This window comes from Ascaphus truei, chromosome 10 (assembly GCF_040206685.1).
Source record: "Ascaphus truei isolate aAscTru1 chromosome 10, aAscTru1.hap1, whole genome shotgun sequence".
Lineage (NCBI taxonomy): Eukaryota > Metazoa > Chordata > Amphibia > Anura > Ascaphidae > Ascaphus > Ascaphus truei.
In genome coordinates this window covers 36,067,713-36,092,346 of record NC_134492.1, presented here as the reverse complement: position 1 = coordinate 36,092,346, position 24,634 = coordinate 36,067,713, and the positions used below count along the sequence as shown (strand labels likewise).

Sequence of the window (24,634 nt, the reverse complement as noted above, 5' to 3'; positions counted from 1 at the left end):
AATGCTATGCCCAGCATTGTGTAAAAATAATCATTCTTCTTAACATCATCACTATTGTAATGTTTTCAGTGCGAAAGGGGACTGCATCTCATTATCAAGCCAGTCATTGGAAGCCCTCTCAGCAATATCCAGGGAAATACAGTATATCTAACAGAAGCAACTTTGACCCAATTTCTGCTCAAAACAGCAGTGGAAAATAAATGTGGCGATTGAATTAAGTCTTTCAAAAAAAGTCCCTATGCAGCTTGACAAAAAATGACCTAATTAGCATTCCCAAAGTAGCGGAAAGGCAATGAAGGATTGGGAGCCCATCCATGCTTTCCCAGGGCTGGCATGCCACTCTGAACCACAGAATCTCCCTGCGGTTCAGTGGGATTCTCTTACAGCTGCAGAGCCCAAGAGGAATAAAGGAATGGAGGAGCAGGGGCTCCTGCTGGCAGTCCTGTGTCCATTGTTAGCTCAGAGGTTATGTGACACAGCAAGATTGAATGGTGAGGAGTATCCTCTTTCAATCTTGGGGTTGACATCCCCCTCTAAACTTCTACATCTTCCTGGGGTCTAGTGGAAACCCCTGCGGCTGCAGAATACATTACACAATTTATACAATGCATTCATACATACATACACATATATTACACATGCACACACACATTTGCTCATTTGCATGTCATTTCCCAGAATCCCTTGCTGCAGTGGAAGTGCTGTATGCTGGGTGATAATGGTGAAAGGTGGGGTTGCAGACCTGCCTAAGACATGCAGATGAGCATACAGTTGTATTTGCATATATATATATATGATAAAAAAAATGCTGGGTGCACTCAAATACAGCAGACTATATAAAAAAATAAGGGAAAGTATATTTAACAGTACCCTTGAAAGACAGGCACTACGGAGTTTGCGACAAAATCCATCAATAACTATAAAACCGGCTGACAAATGGGGAGCTATAGTTGTTATGGATAAGCTTCAATATAGATTAGAGATCTTGAGACAACTCTCTAACCAGGATAACTATCTCCCCCTTGTTCAGGATCCCACTCCACGAATAGGCAGGGTTATACAAGCTCTACTGGCGAGGGCTGAGACTACGGGGCTGAGTAATAAACCATTAAAATCATATCTGACTGTAGAGGATATAATTATTCCTGTTCTATAGCATGGTGAATTTTTTATTTTTCAATACAGGCAGTCCTCGGTTATCCAACAAAATCCGTTCTGGAAGTGGCGTTGGATGGTGAAACCGTTGTAAAATGAGTCCCATGTTAATCAGTGGCGGTGAGCGCTGGATAACGCATTCCGGCGTCGGATAACGGCCCATAGGGAGGCATTGTAAAGCGTTGGATATGCCATTTGTTGTAAAGTGAAATGTTAGATAGCGAGGACTACCTGTAGTGTATAGTTTTTTGGTAGAATGTTTAAACATGATTAACTGTATAGGAATCAGGCATGGCTGCCGGAAGGGGTTCTAGTTACATCCACCCCCTGCACACTTCTGTACTTTATCTGGTGGAGGTATCAAAGGTTTCCCAAAAGGTACTTCCTCTCCTTGCAGTGAACCTGCAGCCTCTCCCTGCAAGGACCAACCCCTTCCTCACCATAGGACTACACTTTCCCTTCTCTGAGGTTATGGCTCTGTTTTCTCAGCAGCTCTGAGATTGACTGCTGCAGGAACCCAGGCCTTGGGATTGACCGAGAGAGACAAGCCCCTCTGTCGAGCGGATTAGTCCAAATACAATCTGGCTTTTCTGATTGTCAATAAACAAATGTTAAGGTTTCTTAAGGCGTATGTGTGACCCTGTAACCCCTGAGATAGTGGAGGACCCACCAGGGCATATTATTAAGGTTGTGGCTCCAACTGAAAGTCTGTGGCTTTCACGTGACAAAAGCAGGGTGTATCCCCTCAAAACATAGTGCTTGTTTGTCTACTCTGAATATGATATAATAAACAGTGTGGTTTGCGCATATTTGGACACCATTTATGTTGTGCTGCTACTTTGAATCTATTTTCATACGTATTTGCAAGCAGCTGATTGCAGGGCGCTGCATTAAGTAGAGACAGCACAGGGTGTGAAAATAGGGTGTCTGACATTCACATTCAGCAAGTAAGAAGACTGCTAGTTTATATGAATTATCTTCTTGCCATAACCAGGACGGGATTCCCTTGCGGTCATTAGGACCAAGACACTATCCCAGGTGGTGGAATCTGGTGAGACTCTGTGTACCGGTGACCTACTGTTTTTGGGTACTGGCGATCTGACGTTATGTCACACATATTGCTATATAGCGTACAGTAAAATACTGTACATAAATACATTGGTACAGTACATAAAATAAGCAAGAGACAGAAGTTCACACTTACTTGACTTTATTTAATTAAAAAAATTTACCCAGAAAAAAATCAACTGCAGGTAGTACAACATCCAGAATCTGCTGAAAACAAATATATAATTTGTCTGGATTGTTTGCAAGAATATTTTGATCACTGGGGATTAAACACTATTAACGTCAAATACTCCAACATGTCTTCAGCACTGGAGGTTCAAACACCCTCAGCACTGAAAGGGTTAATGTGCTATGAGAACATAGAATGGGCTCATTGATGTTGTTGTGTGAGATGGAAGAGTTTTGCACATTTGAAATGTGGTATCCTGTTGTTTTTTTTTTTTAACCTGTCCTGTTTTGGACGAGCAATAGAAAAGAATGAGCTAAACGTGGCTTTCATGCACTTAGAAGCTTTAAGACTTGACTTAGTGCCAGAAAAGCAATAAAGGATCACCTTCGGTGAATACCTCTGTCAATAGTTGACATTGACCAGATTTCCCTAATTTTGGCATATGAGACTGGTGATTGGCCAATCCCATTAAATTAATCAGGTTGTAGCTGAAGTTCCACATGGGAGAAAAAAACAGTAAAATCAACTGAGGCTTATTTGCTAAAGTCACAGTCAATTGGGGAAAAAAAAAGTGTCAAACACTGGAAAACAGTCTCATTTTTATACTGTATGTGTATGTGTGTGTATATATATATATATATACATATATATATATATATACATGTAGAGGTATCAGTACCGTGTTAGCCGAGCTTCAATAATCAAAAAAGAAATAGATGATACCGTTCTGTGGATTGTTACACCACTGTATATATATATATATACACAGTGGTTGACAAATCACCCAAAAATCTACTCGACGAACCAAAAAATCTACTCGCCACCTAGTCCCGCCCCTAATCCCGCCCTGCTTGGGCGGCCATGAGGAGGTCGCCACGGGGTCAAATCCAGTCGCCACAGGCCTGTAGTTGACGAGAGAGAGAGAGAGAGAGCGAGCGAGAGAGAGAGAGAGAGAGTGCTGCTATCAGAGTACCCACGAGATACTGTACAAAAATAACAATGGGATAGGCACCCAAAGAAAATATGCTTTTAGGTGTGCCTTTGTTTTATATATATATATATATATATATATATATATATAGAAACCCTGTCTTCCCATAAGAAAAGGCACAAAAGCAGCAACACTCAGATAAAGCAAAAAGACATGTATTAGCAGTTACAAAACAGCACACTATAAACCCAACGTTTTGGTCCTAGGCAGGACCTTCCTCAGGGGGGTGCTACCAGACAATGACACCCAGAGAACATATATACCCCATAGTTCACCATGTGAGGACAATTAGAGGCAGCTAATTGTACAATCCTGGAGCTCCACGAGTGCAATCAGTGTATGAGGTAGTACGGCGGCCATCTTGGAAATCAGGAGACAGAGCAATGTATGCTATCTCACATGGGCAGATGAGTACAGGCTCCCCCGGTGGACAAAAATATGCTTTTAGGTGTGCCTTTGTTTTATATATATATATATATATATATATATATATATATATATATATATATATATATATATATATATATATGCAAATGTACATATAACTGTATGCTCATCTGCATGTCTTAGGCAGGTCTGCAACCCCGCCTTTCACCATTATCACCCATCACACAGCACTTCCACTGCAGCAAGGGATTCTGGGAAATGACATGCAAATGAGCACACAGTGCCACTTTTTGCTTCAAGAACCATTTTTAACATGGTTCCCTATAGGCTTAAGCTTGCTGCATGGTCGCAGCTTTGAGCACAGCCAGGGTCAAGGTGCATACCCAGAAAACCCACCCACAGACAGGTTTTTTTGTTTTGTTTTTTTTTGTAGCCCGGGTGGTGAAAAAGTGATTTCACCTCTAAAAACCGTGCTCATGGTCAAGTGAGACCAGGTGCGCTCCACTTGTGACTATAGGCTCCGGAGAGCTGCAAGTCCATGACATAGTCAGTCCTCTTCAGCCACAAGGGCCAGGACAAGTCCTGATGTTACACCGACGTCGTCATCCGAAGAATCCGACGTCCATCCTATCCCCTCCCCGTGCAGTAGGCGCAGCAGGAGGTTCCAGGTCTTTAGGGCTTTCGGCTCACACCTACTCGCCCACCGCAGTCTTCTCCCGAGGGAATGGCGACCACCGACCAGCACGCAGTCTTGCATTCTCCGAAGAAAATTAGGTGACTGATAACCCAAAAAACACAATCCATGGTGCGAGTGCTCCAGTGCGCTGTGTGATGCAGTGCAGGAAGTGCTCAGACGAAACAACAAAATGTGCACAAGTGCACGCCAGACCCGGAAGCCTGGCGGGTAAAAAAATAATGGCTACCCCTCAACGGAAGGTAATAAGGGGTGCCAGTGCAGAAAAATGTAGGGGTGTGCAAATTATCCGTGCAAAAGTCAAAGTGCGTGTGGGAACACTTGACTCCACCAGGTTAACCACTCCTGGGGTGCCGTGATAAAATAGCCCGGGCTACATATCCGCTCTTCCCGCCCATGACCAGAGGACCAAGTGCAGTCACGACGGGTCTATCCTTCACAGGACAGACCCTACACTTGATCTTAGCCAAAAGACCGAGAAGCGCCCACAGACAGCTTTTTTTTTTTTTTTTTGTAGCCCAGGTGGTGAAAAAGTGATTCCACCTCAAAAACCGTGCTCGTGATCCAGTGAGACCAGGTGCTCAAAACTTGTGACAAAGTCCGCTCCGGAGAGTAGGCCAGTCCGTGCGCCCACAGACAGCTGTTTTGACCTTAATGGGTCCCATCAGTGTGGGGTTGGATAACTGGGTATGCAGAGAAGCTAAAGGATGGGGTTTACCATACTGAGTTAAGTTATGGTGAGTAAAAAAAGTGACAAAAGCCCTCCACAGCAAAGCAAATATGCAAATGTACATACATGTGCATACCCAGTTATCCAACCCCACACAGATGAGACCCATTAAGGTCGAAACAGCTGTCTGTGGGTGGGTTTTCTGGGTATGCACCTTGACCCTGGCTGTGCTCAAAGCTGTGACCATGCAGCAAGCTTAAGCCTATATGGAACCATGTTAAAAATGTTTTTTGAAGCAAAAAGTGGCACTGTGTGCTCATTTGCATGTCATTTCCCAGAATCCCTTGCTGCAGTGGAAGTGCTGTGTGCTGGGTGATAATGGTGAAAGGCGGGGTTGCAGACCTGCCTAAGACATGCAGATGAGCATACAGTTGTATGTACATTTGCATATTTGCTTTGCTATGGAGGGTTTTTGTCACTTTTTTTACTCACCATAACTTAACTCAGTATATATATATATATATATACTGTATACATATATATATATATGTATGTATATATGTGTGTATATATGTGTGTATATATGTGTGTATATATGTGTGTATGTATATGTGTATGTATATGTGTATGTATATATATATGTATATATATATATATATATATATATATATATATATATATATATATATATATATATATATATATATATATATATATATATATATATATATATACACACATACAGTGGCGAGAAAATTTTTGTGAGCCCCTTAGGATTTTCACATATTTCAAACCTAAAATATTATAAAATCTTATTCTAAGTCCTAATAATGGACTTCTATGGAGACAAGACCATAGAAGCAACGTGGCGTTTCTTCCCCAATTGAACTCACTGTTGTATCGGGATGTGTCCCAACATGTGTGCAGCAGCTGCCAAATTGTACGCGGCTTTTTATCACGTGCGTAGTAAATCTTTTAAACTGTACATCCTATGTTCCACTTTTAATTGATTTTCAGAACTGTTTTCTTCAAACAAATTGGCAAATACAAGCTGGATCCATTTCCCCAGTCCCCACCAATGATAGGAGTGGTTTCATTTTATTGTTTAATGTTTGAATTTATGTCACCCTGTAATAATTAGACAGATAGATATATCCATTTTCTTCTCTGCTGTTTGGGCTCGGGTCTTTTTCTACATATCCAGTGGCGGGTTTACAAATCCGCTGCCCTTAGGCACTTACGTTGTATACAACAAAAAACAAAAATGCACAAAGCTACTTCCAATGTGACAAAAATACACAGTGCAAAACCTATATATCTCTTGTAAAAGGGTCATTTAGTTTAACCCTTTCGCCAAAGCGTCTTAAGCCTGCTGCCACTTACAAGGCATGACCGTAGCAGGTCCTAACACTCACCTAGGTTTAAATTCTTATTTACCTGTATAATTACATTTGGTAATGGTTGGGGTTTCTCAGAGCTTGTTGGGAATTTGTGTATATGTCCACGTTGTTCAATATATTTGTTTAAATATTCACTATATGGGTGTTCCAGTGTGTATATCAGTTTTTCCTGTGTGTGTGAAAGCCAGCACCTGTACCTCTTTAATGACTAAGCCGCAGTCAGCTGTGGTTCCCTTCGGACTGCATAGGTCATAGAAAATCGGACACACTGGTGCATAGAATGCCAATATTTAGGAATGATTGCAATGTTGCAGATGATCATCCAAGTAGCAAAAAAAGATTCCCAACGCGTTTCATCGCATTCATGCGGCTTTCTCAAGGGCTTTAACATTGCAATCTATGAGCAACTGAGCATATATGGATACTAATAATTCTACCTCCAGCAGGACTTTGTTCATAGGTCTCACAAGTGGTAACGTTAATATTTGTTTTTATATTATTGAATGTTTTTTATCCTTGCCCTGATTCCGACACTTTTTATTACATTTATGTGCTATGGAGCATGCGCTTCTTTAGCTTGTTTTTGTTATATATATTTGTCTTTTTATGTCTTTTTATGGTAATAAATGCATTTACTGTTTATAATTATTATTTTATTAATCCATGTAGGGTTATAAGGTGAATAAAAAGGGTAATTCTTAGCAACATACGGTAGGGGCGCGGAAAGTGGGGGCGCAAGATTTTCTGGAGGGGGTGCGGCTGTTACAGAGGCCCCCCGCTTCCCCAAAGGCATTTTAAATTAATAACTAGGATCACGCGAGGCCGTTGTAATTTTGTACTTACCTTGAGCTCCATCGATGCATCTCCATGTCAACCGGCGTCATGGCCCACATTAACTACATGACTTACCCATGCCTCGAGCTGAACCCCTCTCCCATTCCCTATAACCACACCATACAACTTCTTGGGAGAAAAAAACGGTCACAGCTTTAGTTATAAACAACAACAGGATAAATATAACAATTTATCCCAACTAGGGACCCAGGCAGATTGCTTAGCTAATAACCATCAAGATCTCGAGGGATACCCTCAGCTCGTGCTCATTAAGCCATTCAGCACCATGGCCGAATGGCACAGAGCCCCCATACTGAACGTCACCACCACTCCGGCCGCCTAAGCCGAGAGTGGTTCCGCCTTCCCCAAATTAACATATGGAAGGAAACTTCCAATCCGGCCGCCTAAGCCTGGAATGGCACTGCCTCCCCCAACAATCCATTTACGAGGTCTGAGACCTCCCCCCAGGAGCCAATACTGACTGAGACCCCCTCCCGAGTAAACATTTCACACAACATAACATTCCCGAGCTGTATACCGAGCAGTATCCCAACCTTCATTCAAAAGCCGCCACTCCAGTAGATCCTTGAAGAAAGAGAGAGGTAAGATCCCTCCCCCTATATTAAGTACTCTTCCTTAATCCCCCCCCCCCCTGTGGTCTGATCTCATGGCTCCTTAGGGCAGGGGCCCCTCGACCTAAAGTCCTGCCGCCACTCCCAGAACAAATCCATGGCTTTATATCTGACTACTGAGGAAAAGGCGATGACATTTTCTTTTTGACAGGAAAAATTATGTATTTAAAAAGGAAGGTATTTTGATATGACAAATTCTGAAGATTAGGTGACTTTAATTAGTTTTTCAATTGAAATATCTAGAAATTCCAAGTCAGGCAGTGCAACTTAATGTGTTTTACCTCTATATCACCGATATATTTTAAAAAATAGTATAATATTATCAATAATAGCCTGTGGCAGTGCGAAGGTGAATGAGTACATTCAGTTACACTGCAGCAAGAGCTAACCAGCCTGCCTGATAAAAAGCTGACAAAAACACAGGGTGCTCAAGCCTGGAGAGAGAATGTATGGGGAATCTCTGCGGGACTGATTCTACAGTAGATGTAGAGATGGCTGGAAGCTACTAATGAGAATAAGGCTCGGTGGAGGCAGGGGCGTTTAAGGTACATAGCCTCAGCTGCATTAGTTTGTTTGTAGTTTATGAGTTCTGTAAACATGTTTGAGCTGCAATAAAGGGTTCTCTGAATAATGGTTGGTTTTAAGCTTCTGCCTACGTGGTGTCTACATCTACAACACAGCCCTTAATCCACCCTGTTACATAGCCATAGTGTGAAAATAATGTATGTTGTTAACCTTTGTCAAGGCTCTTCAACCAGTTGTCCAAAGGACTAGATCCGTGAAAAAAAATTAGGCACAGAAGGGCCACAAGAGTATCATAACACAATGTTGGATACGTTTAAAGACTTAAGAAACATTTGCAAGCCTAAATACTACCTGCACCATACTGTATATCTATATTGCCTTACATGTCATGACATGACATTACAGAAACGCAACCCGAACCACAAACAATGAACCTCATTCTGAGAGTACACCTATAGCCCAACTCTCTCCCAACACAGCTCACAATTTTCAATTTGTCCCAGTATCTAAAGATGAGATTACACAAGCACTCCTCAAATTAAAACTAATCAGCCAATGTGGACATGATTTACTGCAATCTAAGTTTCTAAGACTTGGTGCTCCATCCATTGCCAAACCAATTGCTTCCATAGTCAACTCTATTCTGTCTGCAGGCCATATCCCTAAGACCTGGATAACTGCCAGAGTTGTCCCAATCTTCAAAAGTGGGGACAAAAACACTGTCTCAAACTATAGGCCAATCTCTCCTCCCAATACTATCCAAAGTCATGGAAAAATGTGTTCACTCCCAATCAAGCGATTACTATACCAAGACAAATTCCAATCTGGCTTTCGCCCCAAACACTCCATGGTAACTACCCTGATAAAAGTTTGCAATGAGATCCAGTGTGGAATGGAACTGGGAAAACTCACTGGTGCAATATTCCTAGACTTTGCAAAGGCTTTTGAGACTGTTGATCATGTTATCTTGATTAACAAACTCCAGTGCTCTGGAATAGGGAAGCATGCTTTAAACTGGTTTCATTCCTACCTATCAGGTAGATCCCAACATGTGTCCATCTCAGGCTCTAACTCCAACCCTTGGAAATAAAATTATGGTTTTTTTTAACATTAGAAAAACATTTAAGAAAAAAAAAATGAGCAGGACATGCTCAGGTGGCAAGATACTACCAGTATATGAGTTATACTCAAATAAGCATCTGGAGGGGAGGTGGGAGGGCGGGGGCTTGTTACTTTAACAGTTTTCTACGAAGTGAGAAGAGAAATTCTATTATTATTATTATAATTACTGCTGCCACACTATGATATCACTGGGGTAAAGAGAAGCAGGGTAAAGTTAAGTGATTTGTCAGGACCACGTACAGTGTACAGTAGGTGGCTGAGAAAATACGTGATTCAGAATGCTTTTCTTTAACCACCAGATAAGAGTTTGCAGTCATTCAGTTTGCCAGCCTATTCCAAAATACAACAATTCCAATTATTTTCAGAGAGCACAAATGAATAGAATTACAAGGCCAACAAGGCAGCTCACCTCCCCCGTGATGCAGTTTACAATTGATGAATCAAGTAAAGAGAATGGGGAAAAGGAATGCTACCGTACCTGCAGCTGGCACATCATTTTTATTTTCCGGTCTGCAGTGTTAAATTGCTGCTTGTTTGTTCTATTTTAATGCAGTGACAACAAAGAGATTGATGACTGTAACCGGGACTTATTCCAGTTTAAATAAAGCAGCCTCGGAGCTCTGAGGCTGAGGACTCACTGCGCGCGCCTGCACGTCCGCCTTGCGACCTGGCGTGCAGAGTGCTATACCGCGATCTGCAGGCGGCGTTCTGATGCGCAGTGGGGCGTGGCCAAAACGGGCTGTGTGGGCGCAGCCATGACGAGGGGGCGGGGCCACGATGCCGACCAAACTATAAAAACCCCCCATGTATACACACACACAAACACACACAGAGCTGGAGCTCAGTAGACTTCCCTCCTCCCCCCCACTCCCGCTCCCGCGCCTCTCTGATTTGGCTCCCTGCCACACCACGTGACGCGTCGCCACTCAGGATCACAAACTGGCTGTAGCCCCTGCCGGCTGACGCATTGCAGTGCGCAGTGAGCCTGGGAGAGAGGAGGGACCGGGGACAGCCAGGGAGCAGGTAAAGGCTGGTGAGAGGCGCGCGCACGGCCGCACGCACTACCGGCTGCACTTGGGACCTAGCCAAAAAATATCTAGGCACTCCAGTGGTCTGGCTGAAGATATAGTTTTCTTCACCAAGACAACTGGTGTGCCTGGATATTTTTTCTTACAAATGTAATGAAAATTCATACACAGATACATTCATACAGTACCTATAATTACACAAGGTCTGTCTGACTGGGGAGAATGACGCAGCTTCGTTTAATCTCATGTTAATATATCCTGACAGGGCTGTCATATCTAATTATGGACTCATAGCAGCAAATATATGCAGATGCACATATCCAATATGAGTGGTGGAAGATAGCTATCACTGCAGTAGGGACCACAATACTGTAAATTGCAAGCCTCTGTGGCAGCTAAGTCATACATTCTCAACAGCTTAAGCCATTACATTTTTCAGAGCTAAGGACTGACTGTAGTATTCTAATAGTCAGTGCTTCTTATAACGTCAAAGTATTGAGAAAATATTCATTAAAATGTAGGGTGATAATAACTCCTTACTGGCCAACATTCGAAAGCTCCTACAAGTGATACTTAAAAGGCAAATGATGTAGATCTCTTTAGTATTCATTAATATGTATTGCATTTGGAACTTTTATCAATGGTAAAGAACAAAATTATACATTTTTATCTCAGTGTTAGCTGGTCTCCTTAATAATCGGGAATGTTTTGCAAGTATTAAAAACTCTCCTCCAAAACGAGACCAGTTTTCAGGTTTGCACCCCAAATTAATTGTTATCTCACCTGCCTTGTGTTTTGACGTGTGCATGTTATATTTAATATTTAGTGTGCACATTGACAAACTGATATCCAAAATCTATTACAAACTGGGTGCACGTTATAGAAATAAATCCTGCCTAGGCCCATAGGTCAGAATGCCCATTGTATAGCAGATGCTAATGCCAATTATTGACTACGTGGATATAGTGTATGGTGCAGCACCCAAATTCACCTCAGCAAACTTGATATTCTTTAGTACTCAATATGCCATTTAGTTTTATTATGTAACTTCAAAACCCACCATTGTGATATGTTAACTGAACCAGGTTGGCTTTCCCTTGAGGCCAGAGGCAACGTACATCGTTCCTGCATTACCTTCAATTATTTTCTGGACAAGTTACCCAATTATCTGAGCCGGCTTCTCATCCCTACTGTACACATACCCCCTTGGATCCACCTCCAGAAACCTGCCTGTGGTTCCAAGGTTCAATAAAGAATCTGGTCACTCTCCCTTCTCTTACCGAACACTCCACTTCAGGAGCAATTTACCACGGTTCCTCAAATCTGCTTCCTTTCTAAGTTCCATTAAGACCGTGGCCGTTTCTTACTTTAAGCATGTTTGTAGCTGTAACTGGTAGTGTTGTCAACTTTTTTTTTGTGCCCAGGATATCTAATGCGGCAGTAATAAGCTTATAGGTGTCCCTGTTAAAATGGATACGAAGCAAAACGTGACATAAGAGATAATGGGGGTATGTGATAAGAAAAAAGGGGAGTAAATAAAGTGATATACTGTAATGTGTGTAGAGTGAAAAAATAAATATATATGGATAAATAAACCAATAGGATTAGATGTTCTTGATAGCTCAATCCTTCTGGTATGGCAGGCAGGGATCTCACTTCAGGGTCTCACCGGGTAAAAAGAGAAGAGAGAAAACTCCAATAGTGTAGAAGGTATGAACAGATTTACTGCACCGACACACTTTATTCGAGCAAATACCCAGTATGTACCTGGCAGATACCTGGAATGCGCCGCTCCTCACCTCTGACAAGCCCCGTTGCGTTTGCCTTCCCAGCCTGGGTTCATGCCTGGATGACGGGCGGCTGATCTGTTAAATGATAATGATTAGGATTTAATAGGCTGCAATGCTTCACGTGTCTACCAGATGGCATAAATTCATGAATTGTAATGCAGTATATATATATATATACTGTGCAGTATTGCAACCAGCGGGAATAAAATGCTTCAATCCCTTCTTGGAAAATACCTCAATGAACTCGGGCAGAAAACAGTCACAAACCTCAATACACCCGGGTATACCCGAATTCGTGGGACTAGCCGAGCTCGAATAAAGTGTGTCGCCAGTGTATGTACCATGTCAAAAATGAACAATTTCACTCCTCTGTTGTACATGGTTAACAGATAATGTACAGGGGTCATGTCAGGAGGTCCTGGTCCCAGCTGCAATGGTTAGTGTCTTTTTTCTCCCTGCTCGTGCGTTGTCAGGATGCCGGGGAGCGCCGGCACACTCATAGTTGCATATAAGTTTGTACAAGTGATAGGGTATTAAAACACACCAGCGCAAGTTAAATTGGGGTAAAATTGTAATACATGAGAATGGGCTCATACTGTAAGTGGTATTTCTATTCGCCGCATACTGTACGGTGGGGAGTTTTGGGCACTTTTTTACTCACATACAGTAACTTTTTTGTGTCTGGTTGTGGCCTCTTCACAATGGAAGCCTGGAGGTCATCGCTTCCGTTTTTTTTTCCCAGTTCAAACTGCGAATACTATCTACTGTCCATTTCCAGCAAGTTCAGCAGAACATTACACCAACCAAAATAAAATTCTATTTCTCAGTCAGAAATTATTTGGCATCATAAGATTGCAAATTATGGTATTGTTACATACAGTAACACCTGAAATGTTTTATAGACATGACATCATAACCTCTTACATCTGTATTGTCATGAGATAGCTTGTAGGCGAAGTAATTAAATATTGTAACTGAAGTTCTTTGAGTTTTGTATTTCACTACACTATTTAAGACCTAACGATGAGGTTAGTCCATATTTATTTTGAGTTGCAGGTTACTTTAATGAAGTATTCATGCATTATTCAACCAAACCTCACAAAATGAAAGTGGTTTTGTCAGCCTTAATAATGGATAAAACCTTTTCTTTTTAGTACAGTGTACTGTACTATATTACTACTTAGGCGGTCTTTGGCATGTGGGTATAGATTAATTTGTAAGATGTAATAAGTAGGTAAACAGGATCTAGGGTTTTACTGTCAGCAGGTTAAACTATAGTACAGTCACATGTCTCAAATAAGTTCCCAAAGCTTGAACTAGTCTCTCAGGCACCAAACAACGTTTAAATTGCTGATGAAAAGAACTCCTTGGAGTAGAACTACAGATAGCTTAGTGGTTATGTCATTGGCATCTTACGTCGAGTTTCAGGCCTGTATGGTTTTTGATGTACACAAAGGGCACATCGCTACACCAAACACACATACAGATTGACAAGAAAAAATCTACCTGGTGCAAGGGAGAAAGCACAAATCAATACACACAAATATTTAAGAGATTATAAATAACCCCCTATAATTGCACTCAAGGTAGATGACAGATATTGTATATTGTCTGCTGATAACTGGCTGAATTTTAGCCAAATCCTAGTATAGGATTCACCGCCAAAAGGTCAAACTCAAATGAAAATAAAAAAAACTTTAATAGTTATGCTGTAAAAACGACGAAACACTATAAAAATGCACAACAGTGCATGGATAAAATCCCCAAATGTGTTTGGTCAAGGTAACCATATGAACAAATTGTGTTCCAAACATATAGCTACCTACTCCTCCCCATTGAGAAAGCGCGTGGTGATGCGTGAAACGTACGTCGGGGAACGCCGTGACGTCATCACGTTGACGCATGCGCGGCTTGTGTTTGGAGTAACGGCTGCTCCTGAGACTACACGGAGCAAACGGCTGCTTATTGCTATCAGATTTATCAGGTCGTATATCATCCTACTGGGCCCTGCTTTACTCATACCCTCTGGGGGCTTGTATCTGCGCACTTTGCAGTGTGCGCTATCCAGAGTTTATTATTGGTAACGATTGTATGTGATGTTTCATTCTGTGCATTGGTCTTAACCAAGCTGCTTTAGGGCTTGTATAGAGACTAAGTTATAGATTATACCGAGTTTACCAATTATCCTATACAGAGGATTCGCTGGTTATATAACTTATCACACAGTGGTTGCATTGAGCCCACTGCTACCTTCCAATTACCCTGCAATATCCATACATTATTCACCATACCTGTGTATGCAATAGTACAGCCCTTATATAGCATCTGATTCATTACTAGCTATATGTTTGGAACACAATTTGTTCATATGGTTACCTTGACCAAACACATTTGGGGATTTATCCATGCACTGTTGTGCATTTTTATAGTGTTTCGTCGTTTTTACAGCATAACTATTAAAGTCTTTTTTATTTTCATTTGAGTTTGACCTTTTGGCGGTGAATCCTATTCTAGGATTTGGCTAAAATTCAGCCAGTTATCAGCAGACAATATACAATATCTGTCATCTGTATGGTTTTGGGCAAGTCCCTTCATTTCTTTCCGTCCTGGGCACTAACAATTAGATGGTAAACTCTTTTCTGCATGAATTCATTGTGCTTGTATTATTCTGTTTGCTACAAAATACAAACAATTAATTTTATTATGATAGATTCCCCTTACTCATGACAAGCATCAAACGGAATGCTGTTCTACACTTTGAAAGGTGCTGGATCAATTAGGAGACTACCCGTTCAGCCTGAGTCACCATACATCAATCACCTTCTTCTGTACTCCAGGGAAAGAGCAGAAAAGAAAACCTTGGGTATTCGGAAGCACTCATGGATTTTGATGCGTTTCAAGCCATTATGAAGATAATAATAATACGCCTCCCTCCTCTTAGCTTCTCATTCATGGGGCACCATCTGGGGGCGAGTCATGAGGTCACTTTACGTGGGTGTCCAGTGAGTGGCAGTGATCATGTAATCAGCTGAAAAAACATAACAAATGGGCTTTTCCCTGAAGAGCAGGAGTTATTAACTAGGCAGATGCTACACTGAGGCTGAGCAGTGTTTGGCAAAAAAAATAGGTACAGTAACTGAGACCTGGGCAGATAAAGTGTTTAAAAACAGTAGATTCTGATACCTAGATATCGTTTGTTCATATTTTAACCACTGTTTTTTAAAATATACCTTCTAACTTTTTAAATTATGTAAAGACAATACAAATATGAAAGTCAGCTTCTTCAAATGTTATGTTTACGCCTGTAACAGTGTTTCCTCCCCCCCCCCTCCACCCCCCACTCCCACAATCGCAGATCGGGGCCATTAGTTATTACTGGGCATATGTGGTGCATACCTGCTGGTAACAAGAGGGCCCAGTCGACCGCGGTAACTTTGGGACACAGGAACAGGCTTCTGGGGTCCATACCCCCCATAATACTTAGCAGTGCAGCGCCTCCATCTGCCGTAGGCTCCAGGGATATGGAGATGATCTCCCACGGTAGAACGGTAACTCTCCCCCCAATTAGATCACACACCAGACAGGAGGTATATTGCAGAACAGGAACGGATTTATTACTACTCTTATCGCAGTAATACCGGTAGTCAGCAGTCACCTGCCGGATCACAGTCTCTTCTCTCAGATATCACTGAAGATAGTCCCTGGACTGTCATTACGGGCCTAGGGCACCCGCAGCCGTCCTAGCTCTTCCCCACCTCCCTACAGTAGCAGAGGCAAAGGTATAGTCACTCTACTCCTCCCCGGAGGGAAGAGCACATGGGAAGGCCCCAATCTCAGGCTCCCAGATGTGACCTGCCTTCCTCATGGGGAAGGACAACAACTCACTCACTTTAGGGCGATCCCTTAAGTACAGCAAGAGGACAGGCATCCCGTTGGCCCAGCCACAACAGGATATGCCACCCCCTGCTGTCACTCAAGCGAAGCACCAAGGATGAAGGGGGAAAACCCCATGATAACTACTGGCAAACCTGTGAACACCAGGGTATACTGCCAGCCCATTGGGTAGATTTATTAGCCAGGGGGTGCCCCGCTACACGTCATTTGCAATAGCTCCCACTTTAACAATGTGAGAGCTTAGTTTTGAGGTACAGTATAGCAGAACATTACATGGGTTTATTTATTTTTTTGTCTGAATTCAAGTCATTGAGCAACTCTGGCAACTAAGGCACATGCAAAATCTAGTCCGTGAACCAGAGCTCTATAAATAGTCCATATACGTTTCGCATGTGTTATTAACATTCCAGACTAATATTTCTCTAACTGTTGTACAGTTAAATCTGGGTTTCACAAGTTTTCGGTTTAGAACAGACTATTCCAGAGTGGCAGGATGCATTATGTCATATGCCTGGTTGGTCTTAGGTCTATCTACAAATTAATTAAGAAGATCCTGTGTCGTTTAAGGAAGACAGCACTGCTTTTGTATGATCCTTCTACCCACAGATGCCACCCATGTCAGGCTCCTACATTTCTCTGGCAACTCTGTTCCTGAGCAGCAGCACACAATGGAATCCTTATTGTCATGTGGAAATCTCGGAAGTCTGCTGTGCACTTCTATGTACTGCTATTAGGTGAAATTAATGTGCTAAAAAAAATGTTTTAACAGTCTCACTTCTAACTATTATTCATTAGATCTACAGTATTAAATATATTTTTAATTGTATCCTGATAAGGTTTGTAAACATTTTAGTTTCAATTAGAGATTGGCAAAACCATGCGAGTGATATACAAGAACCTTACATTCCAAAACCAGATCCAAATCTTACACCCTTAAGATTTTTAGAACCAAACCCCCTTTTAGAGTCCATGGGTAAATATAAAATACAGATTTTCACAGTTTTGCAAAGGATTTCAAATAATGATATTTGCCTTTATTTTTATTTTTAAACCTCAGCTGCTAATATTGACCATTATTAGAAATACAGCGCACTGTATCACTGCCATTAGTTCACTTTTGTCCTGTTTGGGACTGGACCTTTAAACTGCCCTGAACCTTAATCACTAACCCACAGAGTAGGTAGAAGTTGCACTATTAAATAAACCCAGTTTAGGGGCCACTTAGGGTTTTATCTGACAGCAGCCAAATTCCTGTTGTGGCTGATTGCCATGATTGCTAATTGAAACATTCAATTCACCTTAGTTTTTAACCAATTAAATGTGGCAGGAGTCTGCAATACAGTTCTCTGGAAAATGGTTGACATGGAAGGTACTTGAATCTGGTCACTAAAAGCTGTCAAATCTGTTAATTGCTGTTAACTCATTCTCAGGCACTAGAATGGGAATAATCAATTGCTACTGCACCGACACACTTTATTCGAGCAAATACCCGGTATGTACCTGGCAGATACCTGGAATGCGCCACTCCTAACCTCTGACAAGCCCCGTTGCATTTGCCTTCCCAGCCTGGGTTCATGCCTGGCTGATGGGCGGCTGATCTGTTAAATGATAATGATTAGGATTTAATAGGCTGCAATGCTTCGCGTGTCTACCAGATGGCATAAATTCATGAATTGTAATGCAGTTTATATATATATACTGTGCAGTATTGCAGCCAGCGGGAATAAAATGCTTCAATCCCTGCTTGGAAAATAACTCAATGTACTCGGGCAGAAAACAGTCACAAACCTCAATACACCCGGGTATACCCGAATTCGTGGGACTAGCCAAGCTCGAATAAAGTGTGTCGCCAGTGTAACAGTTCCCTAACAGTTTACTGCATAGTTTCTCTATAGCTGAACAGTTTACAGAGGGAGTACGTTTCCAGGCTTTATTTGCTGCAGTGCAATGTTATGGAAATTAACAGTTGGAGAAGTATTATTTGTGTATCTGGATATATAAAGAAATTAGCCCATAGGTAATAAAACACGGAATTGTATGCACTCGTCTGAGGAACAGGACGCATAAAAAGCATCACGTAGACAGGAAAGCAGACATAATATACACACGTCCAAATGATTTCACTTGCTTTCATAAACTGTGATTTTATATTTCAAGTATCATCCAATGGCCACAAGACTGTTACATTCGCAACTGTTTTCTGTATGTTTGATAATTGTGTACTGTATGCATAACCAGATGCTCATCCATAAAGTTATAGAAGGCTTCATTGTACCTCCGGAAAACAAAACATATCCTGTTATACCGTAATTTTCATAAGATTGAGTGGCAGTGTTGGTGCAGAATATCCCACCATACCCACCATGTCCTACCATATCCCACACATGTCCTACCATACCCCACCATGTCCTACCATGTCCCACCATATCCCACCATGTCCCACCATATATCCCACCATATCCCACCATGTCCTACCATATCATACCATGTCATACCATATCCCACCATATCCCACCAAAAGGGAACAAACAAGCCTTAAACATCTGTACAGTACATGATCCCTTAGCACAGGTACCAGAGTGAAGCAAAGCCTACAGTATGTGTGATAGAGCCCTTGCATTACGCTGGTTCTGTAATGGCCTATGTTCTGATCCATGTTGTATACTTGTATCTGTCGAGGAGTATGTTCACAGATGTGCAACATTTTACCTATAGTTTCTGAACAATTCGAAATTAGTTTTTTATTTGCTGAAAATTTTAATGAAGCAAATTTGAAGACATTAGCAGAATTGCCATTTTGCATATTTCCATGCATTTTGCTCAAGTATGAACTTCTCTCAAAACAAAAGTTACGGTACAAAAACAAGACAAAATGTGCAAAGCCGATTTCAAGACATCTGCACAGCTCAATTAATGTCCAAATCACTTTGCTCTTCCTGTGTCAGTGCCAGGCACATTTAGTGTTGCGACTGAAACGTCGTTTTTTTTGGCTACTACATTTTTGGTGCTTAAGTCCATTTGTGCCCTCCTCTTCATTACTCTATGCCTTACCCAGCCTTTTCCTGAGTAGACCTTGATACAAATGTCACAGCTGAAAGAATAATTAAATTTTTGGCCGTTCCTTACTTATGGCTGGGTGAGCAAGATGTATATATGAAAAGCAGTGAGTTTTAGGACCCTGCATCCCCGCAAGAATTATTGTCATAAAGATTCCGTTTGGGAAGGACAGAGTGTTCAAGTGGACAGGAGTCTGTGCTAGTCACTATGATTTCATCTCTTCCAGGTTAGAAAGATCTGCAGAATAATAAGACCAGCCTAATGAATAGTGACCTTTTCAGTGCTGAAGTCTCTACAAACAGCACAGCATCGTACCCTAAAATGTGTTAATACAGAGAACATAGAACCAATGCTTAGAAGCAGAAATATTGCAAAAGCCCACTCTGTACATTCTGACATGAGCCCCAAAAGGTCGAACCAGCTGTCTGTTTAACGGCTTACTGGCTATGCACTTTAACCCAGGCTGTGCTGATAGGGTTGCCAGGTGTCCAGTATTGAACCGGTCTGTCCAGTATTTGGGCACTGTCCAGTACAAATTTAGAGGTAATATTGGACATGTGTGTCCGGTATTACCCTCTGGACATAGTGACCTGACCAGCCTGGGGGGCCGCGGGATTTCCCCGAGCAGGGAGAGAGCAGGGCTGCTGTTGCTAAGGGGCTGGGCAGCTTCCTCCATCCTGATTGGCTGCTGCTTGGTAATGCAGCCAATCATGACGATGTGTCAAGAGCCAGGGTGTGGGGCTAAGGAGAGGAGGAAACAGCATGGTAGGTGTGTGTGTGTGTCAATTTTTTGTTGCACCTTTCACTATTGTGCCCATTATTTTTGGAGAAGCCACAAGGCAACCCTATGTGCTGAAGAAGCTATGTAATTCTGCAGGCATACATACGTAAGCTAATAGGGGTCCATGTTAAAATGGATTTGAAGCAAAACGTAACACTGTACGCTCATTTGCATGTAATCTCCCAGAATCCTTTGCTGCATGGGGAAGCACTGTGTGAAAGGAGATAATGGTGAATAGCAGGGTTCCAGATGTGCCAGAGACATATGAATGTGAAAACAAGTGATATTTTCATTTGCGACATGAGAAGGCAAAGTAGCAGAGAGAATGTAATATAAGGCTTGTTATATAGTACATGCTGATGCGCGTGTGGGCGCTCGCCGGCATTGCGTGTGCGCATTTAGTTGCTATGGCGCAAGGAGTGATGCGTGCAACTAGGGGTGGGGCTCTGACATCACAGCGTTAAGCCGTGCAGTGATTGGCTCGTAGCGTGGCAGCAGTGCGAAAATACAAATTTCTTGTATTTTGACAGATCTGCCACGCCAACCCTCACGGCTGTGCACGGTAGCACACGTGTGCGCACTATACTACAAGCCGAAAGCCTCATCCGGGGTGATGCTGAGCGGGTGCTCACGCTCTCGCAGGCCGCGATGAAACACATTGCTGCAATGTGTGTGGCCAGCATGAGCGAGCGCCTGCGCATGCATGGCGCTTAGCTGCTTGCCGAAGCAAGAAAAAATTGAATTTGCCGCTCGCTGGCGCGTCCCGCGAGCGGTTTGCCCATGGAGGGCGAACTAGCTCCGTGATGTCATGGCCACGCCCCCGACATGCCCCCCTCGCGCCTACCTAGCTGTCCACAAATCTCCCAGCCAAGCAGAGCGCGTGACGTAAACACGCACAAGCGCCAGCGCGCTCGCTCCCTGCCTGGCCGCAGCATAAGAACCCTAACCATTTCCTTCTTTGTTCCAATCCTTGGTTGTTTCTTGTTGAAACTCCGCACTGCTGCTCTGCCTGTCTATTTCGGCAAAGCTTGTGTTGGCTGTTGTTTGCCTATTGTTATCTGATGACGCAGAATAAGCACTCCAGTGTTAAAAGCAGACACAGGAATAATGGGTGAGAGGAGAGGGGGGAGCAAAGAAGGAATGTGAAGCCAAAAAAGGAGAGACGAATAAGAAAAGACATGAAGGCCCTTGTTTAATACACTTCTCAGTGCCAGAGAATATTTTAGTCCAATTCATTTGAAGGAAGCTGAACTCTTACCAGGGAGTCGGAAGAGAGAGAGAGAGACAGAGAGAGAGAGAAATGTAGAGAAGACGGGCAGGAGGGAGGGTGTCACTTGTCAGTGAACCACAGATGCGAGAATGACATAATTTGCCTAAGTTCTGCTTTTCAAGGCTATTTATGTAGCACATTTGCATCCGCTACAAAGGATTAACATGGTGTATGGGGAACTGATAAAAAAATTATGCAATGGCAAAACATATTGGTTCCCTTTGGCTTTTGTTGCAGCCCTTGGTAATTAGTATACGGTGCCCAAAGTGACAGCACAACAACATATGGTAACATGCAGAAATTAGGAGATCATTTCTGCAGTCTTGATTGACACGCAGACCTTGTCCTGTGATTACAACACAGTCACTTATAAGCAAAGGTTTTAGCCCTGGTTATCTACGTTGCTCTGCTATGAAGCTGCCAATATTGACAAACCATTAAGACAGGGGTGGCCAATTCCGGTCCTCAAGGACTGGATCCCTGCTTCAGCACAGGTGGCTCAATCGGTGGCGTAATGGTCAAAATGATTGACAGCCACCTGTGCTGAAGCAGGGCTATCTCTTATACCTGGCCTGTTGGCGGCTCTTGAGAACTGGAGTTGGCCACCCCTGCATTAGGACATATTGTGTTAATCTTGTTTTTTTTTAACTTCCATTGTAATCAGGGACACTACTAACTTTATAATTCAATAGCGTGGGAATTAAAAAGCACAATTTGCTGACACAGTGTAGATGACCAAAAGCCATGTTGTCGCTATACATTCAGGACCGATAACTCTTTCATTGATTTATTTTTGGCATTACTTTGCGAAGGACCATTTTTTTAAACCAGTGCATCCCAGCCAATGAGGCCGAGAAGTAATGCTCGGTATGAGAGCTGTACATGTAAACCAACTTTTCAGGGACAATTAAATTGGTAGAATTAGAAACTTGCTAGCAGGTCTGTAAGGCACTTGGGTTACTGTGCCGCAAACTCCCACTGAGGAGCTGTACATTCTGCGTACTCTGCTTCCATTCCATACCTTGTGGTATTGTCCCTTTTTTTGTCTGTGTGTTGTGTGCTAATTCCTCCTGCCTGCTGTTCTCTATTCACCGCTCCTTCTCCTCGCTTCCCCTGCTTTCTTCCTCAATCTCATGAATTTGTATACATGACTGCAGACATCTCAACCCAGCGGAGCTGCAGATCTTTCTTTCTGCAGCTACACCGGCATGTCTGTCTCCCGTGGAGAGGGTAAGATATGGGTAACATCTGACCCTCAAATCCCCAATCTGAGAGCCTCAGCATCACTCACTGCACAAGTAGGAGGAACACAGTTACGAGGGGTATAGAAGGAGGAGAGGTTATGTCTGGAACCGACATCATGTGACTATTAGTGTTTTGGTACCCAAGCAGCAAGGACAGTACTGTGCATCAGGCAATGCAGGGAATGGCAGGGCTATGGTAGTGTATACACTGATAGCTATTCACACGTATGTTACACTGCCTAACCAGACGCCTGGGGGGATTAGCGGGGCTGAGATTGAGCTGTCAAACAAACGAGGGCAAGAGGCTTGGTGTGGGGGGATTATTTGTCAGGAGGGGGGTCTGTCTTCCTCCCTGGATAATGCAGCAAAGCACCAAGCTCCGCTCTCTCAGCTTCAGCTGCCCGGCACGTTCAGCCGAGGAAATGGATGCTGCGTTAGGGGGTCACGGAACAGGAAAACCAGCACGGCCATGTGGGTCTAATCTGGGGTAAGGACCACACCTTCCATGTCCCCCTTCATCCCCTTGTTCTCTATATTTTCAACCCTCACTGTGTTGGTGCTATCCTCATTATATCGACATTTTTTCACATGTACCATGTTCTCTCTTAACCCCACAGTTTTGTGTTAAAATCTCCAGCCTTGGGGAGTCAAGTGGTTAAGATTAATGCACACGATGGTGTATGTCTCAGATGAAGCTAACATTGATGACCCATCGATGCTAGTTAATGTCACGTGGGGGAGCTAGTAGTAATGCAGGGGCAGAGCCTAATGGGCTAATGTATTGCTATTATCTATTTCAGCAGAGAATGACCCATTTTTCATCCTGAGTATCCCATACTGTGCTGAACATTTGTGATGTATAAAAATGCCCCCACTCAAACCCTCTCTCACTAAAGGGTTACCATCTTATCCTGATTGGCACTGCAGGGATTAAACCAGTCCAGACTTTATGCCCCCAATATCAGTATATTTTCCGTAGGTGTACCTGCAATGAGCCCTTTGGAGAATAATGGTAAAATTTGGGCTGGCTGAGCCAGTTAATAGCAATCAGAATCAGGCGGTGATCCAGTGACATGCAAATCAGAGTGCTCTGAAGATACACAAAATAAAGCGATGCTCTGTAGGTCTCTGCCACACATAGGGTTAATAAAGTGACACTGCAAGTATTGGTTAGAAGGAATGGAATGCTAAAGAGGTGATGTTTTGTCTGGGAAATTCTCAGGAAATAGATGAATGCAGAGATTTATTGCAGATCTCTTGTAGTGAACAGGTTAATGTAGAGATGCTTTGCGTGTCTCAAGAAATGTGTTAATAAATTGCCTATAGCAAAATACAGATGCTTTGCACATCCCTGATAAGAAATATATTAATTAGTTGATTTCAATCATGCAATGTTAATGAGTATGATCGTAATATATTTTAATGCTCTGCTAGTGTCTATCTGCTAGATGAGTTAGGCCTCGTCCAGGGTGGTGCCGAGCAGGCGTGTTCCCGCTGGCTGCGATGAAACACAATGTTGCAATGTGTGCGGCCAGTGTGAGCGAGCGCCTCCACAGCGCTTAGCTGCTTGCCGAAGCAAACAAATGTGATTGTTCTGCTCGCTGGTGCGTCACGTGAGCGGTTCACCCAATGAAGGCGAACCAGATCCATGACATCATGGCTGCGCCCCCCGACATGCCCCCCCCTACGCACGCCATAAATCGCCCAGCAGAGGACGTGACGTCACCACGCATGATCACCAGCGCGCGCACGCTCGCTCCCTGCCTGACCGCAGAATTAGGCTGCGGCCAGGCAGGGAACAGAGCGCACTGGCGCTCATGCGCAGTGACCTCACGCGCTCTTCTCAGCCGGGCGATTTGTGGCCAGCTAGGTTCGTGCGCAGGGGGGGGTGTTGAGGGGTGCGGCCATGACGTCACGGAGCTG

General features: G+C 43.0%; 1 protein-coding gene across 3 annotated transcripts in view; it reads left to right on the top strand.

Moving 5' to 3' along the window:
- The first annotated feature begins 22,497 nt into the window (after window positions 1-22,497).
- RGS8 (regulator of G protein signaling 8) overlaps window positions 22,498-24,634 on the top strand; it is a 36,416-nt gene continuing 34,279 nt past the window's right edge. Inside the window, exon 1 of one of the 3 annotated variants that reach the window (XM_075616551.1) lies at window positions 22,498-22,697. In XM_075616551.1, the coding sequence (XP_075472666.1) occupies window positions 22,615-22,697 (83 nt within the window). In that variant the 5' untranslated portion in view covers window positions 22,498-22,614. Of the gene's footprint in view, window positions 22,698-22,736; window positions 23,199-24,634 lie in introns of those variants that run through there. The other 2 variants (XM_075616550.1, XM_075616548.1) reach the window with 2 other exon arrangements.